At 44.1% G+C, this 15,157-nt stretch overlaps 1 protein-coding gene across 1 annotated transcript in view; it reads right to left on the reverse strand.

Annotated features, from left to right (window-relative positions):
- Nucleotides 1–13,428: 13,428 nt before the first annotated feature.
- Nucleotides 13,429–15,157, reverse strand: part of MYBBP1A (MYB binding protein (P160) 1a) — a gene marked incomplete at its 5' end in the record, with an annotated part of 24,085 nt that continues 22,356 nt past the window's right edge. The window contains one exon of the mRNA XM_010296595.1: nt 13,429–13,560. Coding sequence (XP_010294897.1) covers nt 13,453–13,560 — 108 coding nt within the window. The remainder of the gene's footprint in view (nt 13,561–15,157) is intronic.

The following is a 15,157-nucleotide window of genomic DNA, read 5'->3' on the forward strand; positions in this document are numbered from 1 at the left end:
GCGCTGCCCAGGCCGCGCCGCCGGCGCTCAGCGGGGACGCCGTGTTACCCGTCGCTACACAGGCTCCTGGTGCCTGCAAGCAGAGTCAGAAAGAGCTCGTGCTGGCCCAGCAAGGACCATGAAAATCTCCTCTGCATGATCATCTGGCTCAGGAGCTGAATTCAGTGTTTCCTGCTACAATCCAGTGCCTCCAGACTAGTCAGTCGGCTCCTTCAAGACGTTCCCTCGGCCGGCCTTGACAAGGTGCAATGCTGTTGTCTGAGGCAGGCAGAACGTGAGCAGGACAGAACGTGGCCAGCACTGAACCTGTCCTACCAGATGGCAGTTACTAGGTCTGCAAATTTGCCCTCCTGCCTCCAGGAGCAGACAAGGCACAATAATGCAGAAGAAGTAAACACTAACCAGAAACCCCCACCCACGAACCACCATCCCCTGCTCCCACACCTTCCCTGTGCCCCAAACACCATGCTCTGGGCCAGAAAGGAGCTTCCTCCTAGCCCTTCCTCAGTCTGGCCTTGCCAAAAAAACACCAAATAGGACATTTATGAGCCCAGGAACAAAATTCTCCTTGCCAAAAAGTGATCAAAACAAATCATATTTTACAGCTTAAATTAAGTTTCTGCGACAAACGGATGAGAAAAATTTTGCAAGGCTAGTTAATTACAACATGTAAAACATTTACATGATATCTAAATCACATTTGACAACGTTGGATGAGAAAGGCAATCATCCTCAGTGTACTCCCACCAAACATCCTAGGTCATCAAGCTCTTCCAATTTTCAGTGTTTTAGAATAAGCCAACCTGCACTGCAAGCCAGCTCCATGCAAAGTAGATTGTACCTGTTCTTCCTTCCTAGTAAAAAAAGCAGATTTCCACAGATGCAGCAGGATCCAGAAACCTTTAAAGAACTCACAACAGCTTGCATATTAGCACACTGAAAATAATCGTCACACATGAGACACATTTTGCTCATTTGATCGTCATCATGCAGATGATCTCTTTAGGCCTTCTTGAGTGCAAAAAATTATCAATGAGCTGTTGAGTTTGTGGGGGTTTTTGTGTTAACTTTTATTTCTAAACCTCTGAAACAGCGAACATCCCCCTCTCTAGCTAGTTTCCAAACAAGCTAAACAGTAGTTTGTGAACCCGAGGGTTTATGTGTCCTCTTAAGCTGTTGGAACATATGACCCCAGTAATGCCTAGCGCGGGCCAACTTCCCAGTCACTATCTCAGCAATGGAAAAAATGGAAAAGCGATCACCTGCTCACGACCTCCTGGGAAGCAGGCGAATTGGGTCTCTCACCTCCATGAGAGAGGCTCAACACCAGTGACTCGGGGATGGTGGAAATCTCTTGCTAAAACGCCTGTAAGTAAGAGAAAACCAACTGCACAGGATGTGGTGCTACACTCAGATCTTGGTCCCCACTTTGGAAGCTCTGCTTTTGGATTTGAGGTTTTACTACCCTGCTTACTGAAAAAGAACAAAGCTCCCTGAAGAGAGGAATTGTGACAAACTGACTGTGGAGACATCTCCATCTTTCTACCCCTCCTGTTGACTCCTCTCCCCTCTTAATTTTTATTATCCTTCATAAACCTTTTCACCCGTGGCTCAGATGTCCTGCTTTAAGCAGCAGCAATGAGAAGCTAAGAAATCTATACAATTCTACTACTATTCCCGAGGCCCCGAGCAGCAGCTGTGGCATCAATCAGATGGGCTGTTAACTTTATTCTGCTGCTACTGAGTAGTTGTCTACACCACAGAAAGTTTTATCACATTAGCTATGCTGGCACATCCTCCTCCTCCACAACATGAAAACAGCTGTTGCAAGACACAAGCACTTAAACCACCACCGCTCCATCTGGAATTATGGAAAATGTGGAATAAGCTACACCCCACAGAAACCATCTTTATATAATGCAGCTGCACCTACACTAGCTACGTCAGCCTTAGCCCTACAGGTAAAAATAGTCATTGCCTTCACTGACAAAGTCACACCACTATGTTTTTTTAAATGTACGTGAGCTAGCAGAAAACCTAGCAGTCAAGACACTGGAGCAGCCTGCCTGCAGACCAGTGCATATATACAGTATTCACTTACATACAGGTTTCTTCATGTCCTAAAACATCATTACTTAATTTGTTTCATCAGATTACTGCAATTCATGTTCTGTCCACTGCTGCTGAGGAGTGGATTTTTTTCCACGCTTGGTTCCTCTGCAAACAGTGCTCTGGAGGATGTTCTCGTCAGAGCAAAAGCCCCGTCTTAGACTCGCCTAACTAGAGGAATCCATTTGTGAAAGCCTGCTCAGGACAAGGGGTGCAGCAGGACATTTGTGCCCAGTACAAGTGGGCACAGGTAGAGCTGCTTTCTTCAGCACTGTTCTCGCTGGCAGCTGGGACAGGAGGAGGAAAAAATTAATTATAGATAGATAGATAGATAGATAGATAGATAGATAGATAGATAGATAGATAGATAGATAAATCGAAGCTCCCTCCTACGGTCACTACAGTCTAACAAGAACTAGTGACAGAAATAAGATGGTCATAGATTTTAAACGCAGTAGAGATATGTCAGGACACACAGGGAGAAGATTTGACACTGCAGTTTTTCAGAGGATATTTGCACCTTAAATACTGAGCTTCAGTGGCAGGCTTTCTGCCCAAGATGAAGGGTCTGCAGGACATTTGGGCAGTCAAAGCAGTGAACATCTAAAGTAAGAGGCTGGATTCCTGGGCCAGGCCTGGCTGATGGCATTGGCTTTCAATGTTTCATGTGCATACCACAAAGACAGAGACAGCGTGCATTGAGGGCTGGGAAAGACAGTATTTACCTTGCGCTCTTCTTTCACCAGAGGCCAGCAGGCAGACCCTCAGGACACAGCAATCCATGCAGACCAATCCATATATTGATCTGCTGCTTTGGTGAACACAGAGATTCATTTCTCCCAGGGGTAACCACTTATCAGAAAGGCAAATCAGTCTTAATGTTTCCCATCAAAAAAAAAACAAAACAAGTCTTCTTATCCAAAATTCTTAAAAAGATGTGGTAATTAAGTGAGCCATGAGAACACACGATAAATCAGCAGAGGAACACAGACAAGCACCCATGAGCATTGATGTTTTCTTGTTCTTTCCATAATGCCCAATTACAGGACTGAAACATTGGTGGGGAACATTGGTACCACAGGACATACTGAGACCAGAGGAGAAAAAAACAGTAACCAATTCTGTGCAATGCTTCCAAGCTTCTCCCTTCCCACATTTAAAGAAAAATAAAATTAAAAAAAAAAAAAAAAAAAAAAAAAAAAAAAAAAACCCAATTCCCTCTCCCAAAAAAAAAAAAATAAAAAAAAAAAAAAAAAAAAAAAACAGGAAATATGCCCATTTCCCTCCCCACTCCCAAATACACTTCTCTCCCAAGTTAAGAACAAAGTCACGTTAAAAAAAAAAAAAAACAAAAAAAAAAATCTAAGACGATTTGGTTTCTCAATGTGGCACTGTTTATTTTGGAGCAGTTCCACTTCACTTTTACAAGCTCCTCACTCTAAATACCAGAGCAAGAAATGCCCTTTTGTTAAGAAATAAAAGGAAAGATTCTCACAGAATGTCCCAGTAGCTGAGGCTCAAAGAAACATTACCAAATATCAAGAAACCTCTTGCGAAATCATCTGCGGCACTATCCTTCCTCTGGACCCTGGTTTTCCTCTTGAGAAAAACCCAACCTAGCCCCAGAGCTTTCATTTTGTCAATTTTTATTTTACACGCATACACATCGTGTTATCAAACATCAAGAAGCTCCACTGACACCTCAAGTGACTCACACACCAAAACCAAAACTGTCCCCTCCAGTTCCCTCACCTGGCTGCTCCTCCCAACACCTTCTAAGCCAGATGTCTCCTCTGCACAACAAAGACAATTTTCCTCAATTCAGGACAGACATGCAATAGGATTTTCTTTAGGCTATTCAGAAGGCAGCTACCGCATAATGCAGCCTATTTAAAGAGACTTTGCTGAAATCAAATTTAATAATTTAGGAAATTTAAGAGCAGTACGCATTCAAAAAATAAAAAAACCCACCATGTTGCCTAGGCATTGTGTGCCTTTTAACTGCTATCCCCGATTCCCTAGACCAGTCTTGATGTTGCAAGGACAAAGGTTTTCATCTTTTCAGAACATTTATCAGCAGATAATGAGAAATTAGAATTCCAATTCACTCAAATGTCAACTATTGAAGTTTAGCTTTCAAGCAGTATAAAAGTACTCACACGTCAGTAAAATTGTTAGCTTGGAACGCTGAAATAAACAGCATTGCTAAGCAAAAAAAGTTGGAAATTGTACTGGGTTGAACTTGGTAGATTCATCGATTCGGATGCTTGCCAGCAGATCTTTTCGTTTTGCAGAAGCCACTGAGAGAAGCACCAAGATATGACAGACTGCACATTGCCCTTGGGGAGCGGGACGGCGTTTGAGACCCTGTTCTGCTAGGAGGTTGCTGAGAAATCCTGCAGAGAATCTCAAGTCCTTTCTTGTGCTTTAACGTTTGCAGAGCGGCATTTTAATACATGCCAAGGGAAAGCAGAAAGAGAAGCAGCCAAGCCCCATTCCTCCCCCACCCCCAAAATGCAACAAAAAGGGACCTACACCACTTTCTACACGAACTCTTAAGAACATCCTTGTCAGTGAATACAACCCAGGTTGGCATTTCATTTTACGCTGCAGAAGCCCTAATTTTTCTTCACTTGCCAACAAAACACACCTTCCAACACACCTTCTAGTATTTCCAAACCAAGATCCAACAGCCCACTGTAAACACAGCAGAAAGCATTACCCAAAACTTCAGCAGAGCAGGATTCTATCCTGATGTTTTTATAGTATTTTGTAGCATGAATATAACTGGAGCCCATACGACTGAGATAGTCACCAACTTCATGACAACCACAGGCATTTCTTCCCCTCCTGTTTTTGCTCTGCTGTTATTAAATACATGGCAATGACCTTACCTCCAAGTAAACTTTTCCCATTTGCTCTACACAAATATCTACTCATCAAATTGTCGAAGGGGATATGTTTGTCAGGCTGAGCAGAACACACTTGGGTGGTTCACTCTTTTTAAAAACTATCAACTCCCCATGTGTCAGATGGCAAGTTTAATTTAGTAGGCTAGGAAATTACTCAGTCTTGGAAAATGGCTGCAATACGGTCTATACCTAACTCAGCAAGTCCATCCGATATGCAGGGCTGTTAATGCTACTGACCAGTCCCAACCTTGGATAGCTCTTGCCAGCAGCTGTGTCTACAGTAACAACTGAAGTGTATGTGACCTTTAAATTTTTTTATTTCTTCCCAGCAACAGTCTAGAATGTTTCCTCCGTTACTGAGGATTTGCTACACGATCAACACAATGAGCTGAACAGTAGCGAGCAGAAAAAACACAGTCTCTATCTCTAGAATCACAATAAAGAGGCAAGTAGGAGCTTTTTCATGTTCTGTTTGTGCTGCACTGAGTATGTTGGAATATAAAGACTGGGACTGCTAACAGGGCAGTTTCTCTGTGCCAGGCAATTAATGCCTGGTATCACTATGGATTTGTATGTGGGCAATGCAGGCACCTATCTGCTAGACATTTTTTGCAAAAGACACAGGGATCATTAAAAGGCACCAAGAAATACAACCAAAAAACCCAATATGACGGAAAAAACAAACAGCTAACAACATGCATGATGTTTCAAAGAGACCCTGCAGACTCAGTGATGGGGTCCCCTGTTCCACTGAAATACACCACGAGCACACGAAGTTTTCAACACAAATACAAGACTCGTGCCACGGGATTTCAAGCGCTCGGTTTAAATGCAGTCAGGAGGACCTGAAAAATTTAAATATTTTTTTTTTAATTTTCAACCATCTCACACAAGTGAGAGGAAAGTATGAGAGAAACATGCCTTATAAAGCAGTTCACTGCAGAGCGCTACATTTTACTATGGCATCAGACACCTTTCCAAAAAAACAGAGACTATTTATAGATGCAGTCAACATCCTCCAACTCAGCAAAGGAAGACAGTTTCTTTGAGCTCTCCCAATGCAAGAGACCCTCTCAAAAATGAAAAGGTGGCATACAATAACCCACAATCATCCTAAAGACCTATGAATTAAAAATCTCTACATAAAAATGTAGAGCACTCTGGCCCTGGCCCAGGAAAGCACTCAAGCATTCAACTGTTCCCCCTTCAACTTCAGAAGAACAGTTTACATACCTAGAGCTAGTTCATGTCACGGGGCTTTGCTGGCTCATGATCAGATAGCAGAAAAATGTGCCAGAGCCCACCCATAGTTCAGCTTTACCTTGCTATAACACAGGATCTCCTTGACCATCTCCTTATACAAAACAAAAACAGGAACAGGACACCAACTGGAGCCAAAGCATGTCAGTTGGACATACATTTTCCAGCTGCTAATGATTTCTCTTCACTGAAGAGAGGGTGGATACTGAGCAGAGGAAGACAAAAAGGCAGATGCCTGCAGGCAATAGCCACTGTAACGCTGTATCACACAAGAAGTTATCACTGCCTGTGGGTAACTCACCCTCTGAAGGTCTGCTCACCTCAGCCGGACCCTGGGACAAGCCCTCCCTAGTGATACCTCCACAGGGGACACAGGCACAGTGTCCCCTACCGCTGCCGAGGGGATGAAGGATGCTTTGAAGGAATGGTACCATCATCAGCTGCATCAGCAACCCTGTTCTCATTTCTGATGCAAAGGACGTAGAACTGAACTGGTGCTGGTACTTATCTGGGGAGGTTCATTTTGCTTCATTGTTAGTAACAGCTTATGCAAAATATTCCATAACAAGTCTTTCCTATACCACCTGCTGGAAACTATCTGTGAAAATGCAGGCAAGGCACCTTGCATTAATGTAGTGATCCATTCATCTGTCAGAGCACGAGAAGGAATACTCCTGCACATACACACAGAGGGGTGCTGGCTTCTGATGCTTTGCGATGCTTTTACTGTTCTTCCTGCATTGAAATTTAATTACCTTTTAACTTAGATATTTACATAAAACATAAACTGTTCAGAAGGATAACTGTCACCCAGCCAAGTCCTCTTAGGCAGGACTTTGGGATCATATTTTATCCTTCTGGTGATGGCTGCCCTGGCACAGAATTGCTTCAGCTCTGTAAAATTATGTATATATATATATTTGATCCCTTTGGGGAGACTGCCAAAGCACCAAGATTAATTAGCAACTTACCTAAAATACACTCTCTGTTAGATAGATCTTAAAGGGTTGCTTGTCACAGACTGCTTTCTAAAAACACATTTTGAAATATTAATGAATCTATATGACATAAGATGACATTTTGAACTGTGTCTCAGTGCCCATTCTTATCTTCACACTAAGTAAAATGACTTTTATTAGTTTCATGACAGCTCTGCACTTACATCAGCTTTGCAGAGTTCTAACCAAATCACAGAACATAAACTCATTTGATGGACAAATATAGTATCATTATGCTCCCAGCTACTGCAACACCCTCAATCAATATAGCTTTAAATGTAAATAAGACAACAGGGATGTATCCAAACCAATGCATGACCGCAGTGCAGAAATAATGGCAAAGGCTCTACTAAGAGCCTTTAGTAATTGTATGGAAACATACACTCCTCGTGCCTTTCCCAAGGGAAAAAAAAGAACAGGGACAGGTATCAAATCATTTGCCTAAACCCTAGGAAAATGTTACAGACCAGAAGTGGTCTAAGTGTCTGCCAGTACAACTGAGACAGGGACACCACCTTACTCCTGCTAGCAGTGCACGTTTCATTTACTAGTCTTCCTTTCCAAACCAGTTCCAATACCACTGGTCAACAAGCTGGATTTCTCAGGGGAAAGCATAGTTGTTCCAGTCCAGGCTTCCAGAGAAGTTGTGCTTCAGCCTGTTTCCAGTTCAGAGTTGGCACTTGGAATATGCACTTGACTGCAGAAGCCTGCATCAGCAGTAAGCCTGGGTACTGCAATGCAACCAGTCACACGCTTTCCTTCTTCACATGGGCCTCAGACTAACAGAGTAAGTTTTTAGGATAGAAGCATTAGTTCACGGACTCATCCAGTCCTCTGGCAGTCCCAGCGTGTAAGGAGTGGGGGGAGCACTGCAGTAAGAACCTCACCACAATTAACAGTGGACCACTGAGGGGTTTGTGCTGTAACAGCATCAGAGGGACAGCCCAAAACTGCACAATTACAGAACTAGATGTTACTGTAGCTATGCTCATCATACTGATGCTGCTAAAAATAAACCAGGAAGACATTCCTCACCTAAGGCTCAGGAGGGTTCTGGTATGTAGCTGAGTCATGCAACAATCATTAAATTAAACACATTTTGATCCCTGGTTTACGCTCCATCAGCACAAGCCAAAAAAACAAGCCTTTTGTGCATACCGAAAAATCAACACTGCACCCACTGAAACAAGGCACAAGGAAGTAATGTGAAGGTCAAGGTCTTCTGGAAAACAATTGCAGTAGTAAGATCAAATTGCATTAAGAAAGGAGGAAGCGAGAACAAGCTCACGTACATTTTTTTTCTAAACAGAATTTGAGAGAATGTGTTTAGCGCTTGTGGAAGACACCAGACTGACAGCAACATCCTTAGTCAACAAAACAGCACAAGCCCCCACAGCTGTTAGCACCACCCACATTCTGCTTGGCTAACTGCAAGGCTTCGCACTGCCAATGGGATCATCTGTGCCAGAAGCTTAATGCAATTCATTAAACACTAGGTCAACACAAAGGTAAAACACGAGCTCCATTTTTGATGACTTGTCCTTTTCCAATACCAGCATTATCACTGAAGACTACATCCCTAGCTGTCATTCCTACCTAAGCTACTTACAGCATATGCATCTATGCAGGTACGGGATGTTAGCTACACTTTACTCAGGTGTAAGCACCTTCTTGGTAAGAGAAAATTATCAAAACTGCCTACATGTACAAAAAGCTTGTGATGTGTGCACCGGTCCCATTTTCCTACCACTGAAGACATTTCTGCTGGCCATTACAGCAAGTACAAGGTCATAGTGTAACTGACTCTCAGGACCTCAGTCCTCAGAACTGCATCCAACAAGCTGGATTAGACTACCCAAAAAACTTCATTCTTTACCACCTTCTTTCTTTTTTACTTTAACTTGTAGCACTTCTCACACACTAAAGGTCCTCTTGAAAAGCTTCATAGTAGCTGCTTACAATGTAGTGATTTCATACAATTTCTACCCACTTCTTTCTACAGTAGACAACAGCGCAAGAACACATCACGGACATGAGGCTGGCCATATTCTGAGAAGACACTGCAGCTTTAAGTTATATGTTGGTTTAACTTATACATATGGGAAAGCAAGGATCAACAAGAGTTTAGGAAAAAAGATCCTAATTGCTACTGTAGGAAAAAAAAAACAAAACCCACAGCAAAACCCAACAGATTTCTCAGTTCAGTAAGTAAAAGACATCCAAACGTTAGTGTGCTTAGTTTTTAAAAGCCTGAAGCATTTTAACCTGCACACAGGCACCTTTGGGACAGCAGTCTTTCTTCTTTAGCTCCACACTTCAAGAAATTCAAGAAATCCAGAGTTGGAAAAATAGGCCAGCCAACAGGTAACAGTGAGCATTCAAAGTACCAGCTGCCAGGCACAGTGCATTTGCACTGGCAGAATATGACTCATAGTGTCCTGCAGCCAGTGTGGTCTCACAAGAGGTGAGAAGTCCAGCTCAGATGCATGAACTGCCTGAAACAAGGTGATTTTGCAGATCCACTGTCACACAGATCTTCATCTTATATCTTTCTGATGTATAGGTTTAAACGGGTGCTAAGCGAATTCAGGGTGGGATGACAACCCCCCTTCCCTGGTGAAGCATCCCTTGCCCTTCCTTCCCCCACTCACAAATGACACCAATCTCTCCAGCTCTTTCCTTTTCCAGGGAAAATGCTGAACTACTGTCTCCTGCAGGCATCCACTCTCCAGGAGTAACATCAGAGGAACAGTACTCGGCCACATATACAAGCTTCAGTTTCAATCAGACCATTGCAAATTCACCATTCTGGTTGAAAACTTGTTATACAGGTTGAGCTTACTGCTAGGAAAACCTACCAGCTCAACCACTGTGAGCCAAGTTTAAAACTGCCTTAAGAGCTCTCACCCCCCAAAGTGCTGTTCGTTTTATCTCACAAATTACTTCAGTATGGAGGTGAACAACCTTACTGCTGCTTTAGACAGGAGGAACAGTGTCAGAGGAAAAGGGCTAACAAGTCAGTCACGTTTTTGTTCTAAAGCTTCCTTTATCTGTGCTAAGCTTTACATCAAGATGTACCCTCTGATACACCTGCCTTTGGATATGTCCAGAAGACCCTCCTCTACAGCGATCACACAGGCCAAAGAAATGCACCTCCCAGAATGGCATGTAACATCCACCCAATAACTACAAACTCTTCTGTCTTTACAGACACAACACTGCTGCCAAGCATTCGATGTTCTCTGGGTTTTAGAGGTGAGCAACTGGGGGAGATAGGACATGCAAAAAGGCTGCAGCAATGCAAGACCCAGTTGCTGGAGTCATCAGGTACAGCCAACAGTCCACACAGACAACCTCTGCTTTCCAATATTCTCATATTCACTTCACAGAAGCTGTAATTTTATATCAACAAACACTGCTGTTTGATGAAACAAATCGCAGCTTTCACCCAGCCACTCCTGTACCTGCACTGACCATCTCCATGCCCTGAACAAGACCAGTGAACTGATCAAAGTCAATTTTAAACACAGCAAAAGGGGAAAAAAAAAAAATATGTGTGCAGGGAGAAGGGAAGTTTTCAGCCAAATCATCCTCATGTCCATTTTGCGTCCTAATTGCATGAACGCTTGGGCACCAGACAGACAGCGAGGTCCCCAGGGTCAGGACAAATGGCTGGGGCTGAAGAGGCCAGACTGCTCCTCTCCAAGCCAATGTCAGCTGAGCAGCATTTGAACAGCTCCTGCATTTTCTAGAGGATCCTCTCTCAGTTACAACTGCCCAGAAATTGAGTTTGACAGACCTGCAGCAGCCCACAACAGAAGGCACAGGAACAACATTTCCCATGCAGTTCAAGTTTGCTGTTTCTTGACAAGACTCCAGGCAGGTCCAGGCCCTGCTGTACTCCTTGTGGCTTACTGAGCACACAGGGACACATGCTGCAGAACACCTCAGGCAGGCTAGTGGTTGAGTTTGACTTTACACTAGAGGCCCCAGCAAGAGCAGAGACTCCTGAAGTAAGAGCTGGGCATGTATGCTGCTGGCCACAAGATCTTGCTTCAAAGGCTTTAAAAAAAAAAACCACTCAGGGACCAGTCTGGCTGAGAGGAGAGATGGAACAGAACCCCTATCTCCATGCTGCTCTCACAAACACCCATTTATTCGGGGTGAGGAGGAAGGAACACCCCCTTTACATCCTCCTCATGAACTACTTCTCCTTTTGTTCAAAACTACCTAAAAGCCCGACCTGAAGGCGCATCCCCTTCTCCTACCCCCTTCGGAAGGGCATCCCCCAGGCCAGCTGGGATAGTGGCCAGCAGCCCTGCTGGGCCAGAGCCCAGGGTTCATTACCAGGCCAACACAAGCCACCTTGTCAGAGCTGTGAGCCTCCGCCTTCCCACACAGAGCACAGCTCTCTCCATGCAGCACGGCCCTGAGGACTCCCTGCCAAAGGGATGTGCGGAGCCAAGAAGTCAAAATCACAGTGGGATTAGCTGTTCATACAGACGCAGCAGGCATAGCCAGCATTAATAACAGCAGCGTTAGAAGGGGAATTAATCCTCATGTCTCTGGGACTAAGCTAGTTTAATTATTAGAAGCAAATACCCCACTTACTCTGACTTAGGCCAGCCTGGAGAGGTACCAGGAGACCTTTGGTGTCATCAGGACTCCTGTTAGGACAGCCCCTCCGGTAGCTGAGCCCCAGCCTCTCCACCTCACACCTCCCCACAGTGGCTGCCAGGAGCTGCAGACTCCAGAGAAGTTATCCCCCGGCTTTGCCCAAGACATCGCTTTGCCACATACACCCATCCAGCCTGTCCCCTACCTGCTAGGGTACCACCAAAGCACATTTGCACTGAGAATCAGTGGAAAACTTAATTGAAAACCTGGCAAATTGGACATCCTGAAAAGAAAGCAGTGTACAAAAAATGTAATGCTGCAACTCCAAACTCCACAGACTTTACACAGCTTACTCTCCACGTTGCCGTTGTTGAAACGGTAGTCTATCCATGTCCTCTATCCAGTCTCCCACACACAGCACGCTCCACGTCCTCCCCTACTCCTCCCACCCACAGATAAACAGGCTCTGGAAACAAAGCTTGAGCAGATAACTGTGGAAGCCCTGAAAGAAGGACAATGCTATTCCCTGTGGGGAAGCAGAGATACCCACATAATGAAGCTGTCTGCTTGGGATGCTGTTCCGGTCTCTTGAGGGTAGGATCAAGTATGTGCCTTACAATTAATTTGTTTGTTATTTGTGTAACACATCCTTATTTCTATCCACTGAAATTACTAATGGCTTAATTCACTCTCTTTTTTTGTTGGGTATTTTTCTTGGGTAAAAGAGCCTGATATGCAATTACTGACAATGTAAAGCAGCCTTACTGTAAACACATACCTAGCCCTTCACATTCCCTCCGATGATCAGAAACAATAAAACAGCTATTTATGAAACAGAAAGGTCGATCTAGGATGCACTTCTGCAGGGGACAGATGCATGTTACAGCTAGGGGGTGGGAAAGTTTGAGACACAGTGCTACTGGCCTAAAGGGGTTTTGGTTATTAACTGTGTGGAAGGCACCCCCACTGCAGCGCGTGCTGCAGTGAAAATCCAGACAGGCCTCATTCCCTGATCATGCAACAGTGAGCTGTGCACTCACCCTGCAATGTTTTATTGATAAGGCTCCGCTAATTTTGTGTTAGTCAGGCACATGCAATCAACCATCAAAAATCGGATCTATGGTACAGGTGGTTTTCAACTAGACACAGAAGCACATGGCCTAGAAAATGCAGGACAGCTGGCAAGGCATGGAACAGACTCAAGAAGCTAACCTTGAGTTAGCATTAGGAGGCAAGGATTACAACACTCGGCATTAATAGAGGAACATCTTAGTAAAGAAAGTCATCAAGGAATAAGCAACTGAAAGCAACTCCTACAACAATCATGCCTCAACCCTGAAAGCTGCAGGCAGTTTTTAAAGGGGATGCTACCAAAGAACCCCCGTGACTGCGAATATATAAGCTACTTTCACAACTTCAGTCACATACCTGGAAGCAGCAAGGCAGTATTTGCAAAAGCTCTCCCCCCAGGGAGCCCACTTCTCAAAACTGGGCAGCCCTAAAGGCAGCAATAAGCATATATCATCTGAGCTGCCATGACTAAGTGACTTCTCCAACTATTTAATACATCTTTGTTTGTTTGCTTTCCTTCTTACCTGCTGATGTTGCCTGGCTCCCGCTGTGATAGACTTGACAAGAGTATCTACTAATGGCTTGCACATGATCTGTAACAAAGAAAGACCAAGTCTCTTATTAGTGGTTTGTTGACAGACAGGTTTGTTTTTCAAGCAGAACAGTCTACATTTTACACAGCTTCTCGTGTGAGAAGAAAATGCCACAAGAAAGAAAGTGCCCAGAGATCAGCAACAGCTTATTTGAAAATTAACAGCTTTGCTCACACCAGCCCTGAGTGAAATCTTGATCACAAGGAAATCGGTAACAAAAACTCTCAAATTGGAAAAATCAGGCAAAGATTTCACCTCCTGTGTTCTGCTTGGTTTTTGATCGAAGTCTGCATCTGCCCCACACTTTACTTAGTCAGTTCACTTCATGCAGAGGAACAGTCCCAGAGGCAAAGCGGAACATGCTGAGTAAGACTGGAGAATGTCAGAGCTTGGGGACAGCTCTGAACCCACACGCTAAAGGGGCCACAAACAACTGTGTCAGGAGGAAAGCCTCCCTTGGAGACAGGTTATCTTAAAGTTATCGCCTGCAACAAGTCCTGATCAAAAAAAACCTTTCTAGAGGAGAGGTTATTGTCAGCAAGGCTTGATGAACCTCTGCTCTGGCTTAATCTGCCAACTTCTATGCTTATAGGCAAAATATTTCCAAATTGAGGGACACAAGGAATCCAGACACAAGAAATGAGAAAGCATCTGGATTGCAAATACTTTACTGACATACCTCTAATGTCATCTAACAGGCATTGGAAGGTCTGGCCCTGACAAAGCATGGACAGCAGTTCGCTGCACAGTTCACTGACATATTGTGCAGATGGTTATTCCAGCCATACCACCAGAAATGGTTTCTTTTTTGGGGTAAGACAACTACTAAAAGAACAGATAGCTCTACTAAGTGGGCAAAGCCCAGCTTTCAACAGGCCACTATCTGTGTATATTGTTACCTTTGTTTTATAAAACGTATGAGCTTAAAGATTTTAAAAGACATTTCTGCAAGGAACAGTCACATGGAATCCATGGGCTCCAGAAACCTGCAGATGGGATCTTAAGCTTGCTGTCCATGTGGGCAGCACACAACCCTTCTCTTCCCCCTCTCTCACTAAATTAAGTAGGTGGCATTGTGGGCTGGTGTCCTAAGAAACCTGGTATGCAAAAGTCTCTCCCGGGTGGATTCCCTCAGAGTCTGAAAGCATCTTTGCCCAGTTACACAAGCCTGTGTCTCCTCCCACCCTCCTGTTAGACTTGAATTCTAAAAGGCTGGAGACCTTGAGAAAGGTTTCTGGCAACTGTCTCAACCTCACACTGACCTAAAAATCCCTGAAGAACTGTATGACATTCAGACCCAAGGCCTGTCCTCATAGTGGAGACCAGCTCCAGGCAGAGGTCAAGTTTGCAGGAAATACCTCAAACATTTCAGACACTGACACTGTCTGAACATCTGGCTTACAGATTAGAGCCAAATTAGACTCTATGCTCTACAGCCTTCTTGGAAGAAAACTGGTAAACGGAGCATGCAGTCAGAGCAAAGCTGGAGAGCAGCTACATTAGCTGTTTAAACAAGCTGGCCCCTTCCGCCTTTGTGCAAACCTTGCTCAACCACGTTGTCTTAAATACTGTTAAAAAATTAGAGCTTCTTAGGGAA

The sequence above is a fragment of the Phaethon lepturus genome, unplaced genomic scaffold (assembly GCF_000687285.1).
Source record: "Phaethon lepturus isolate BGI_N335 unplaced genomic scaffold, ASM68728v1 scaffold26610, whole genome shotgun sequence".
Classification (NCBI taxonomy): Eukaryota; Metazoa; Chordata; class Aves; order Phaethontiformes; family Phaethontidae; genus Phaethon; species Phaethon lepturus.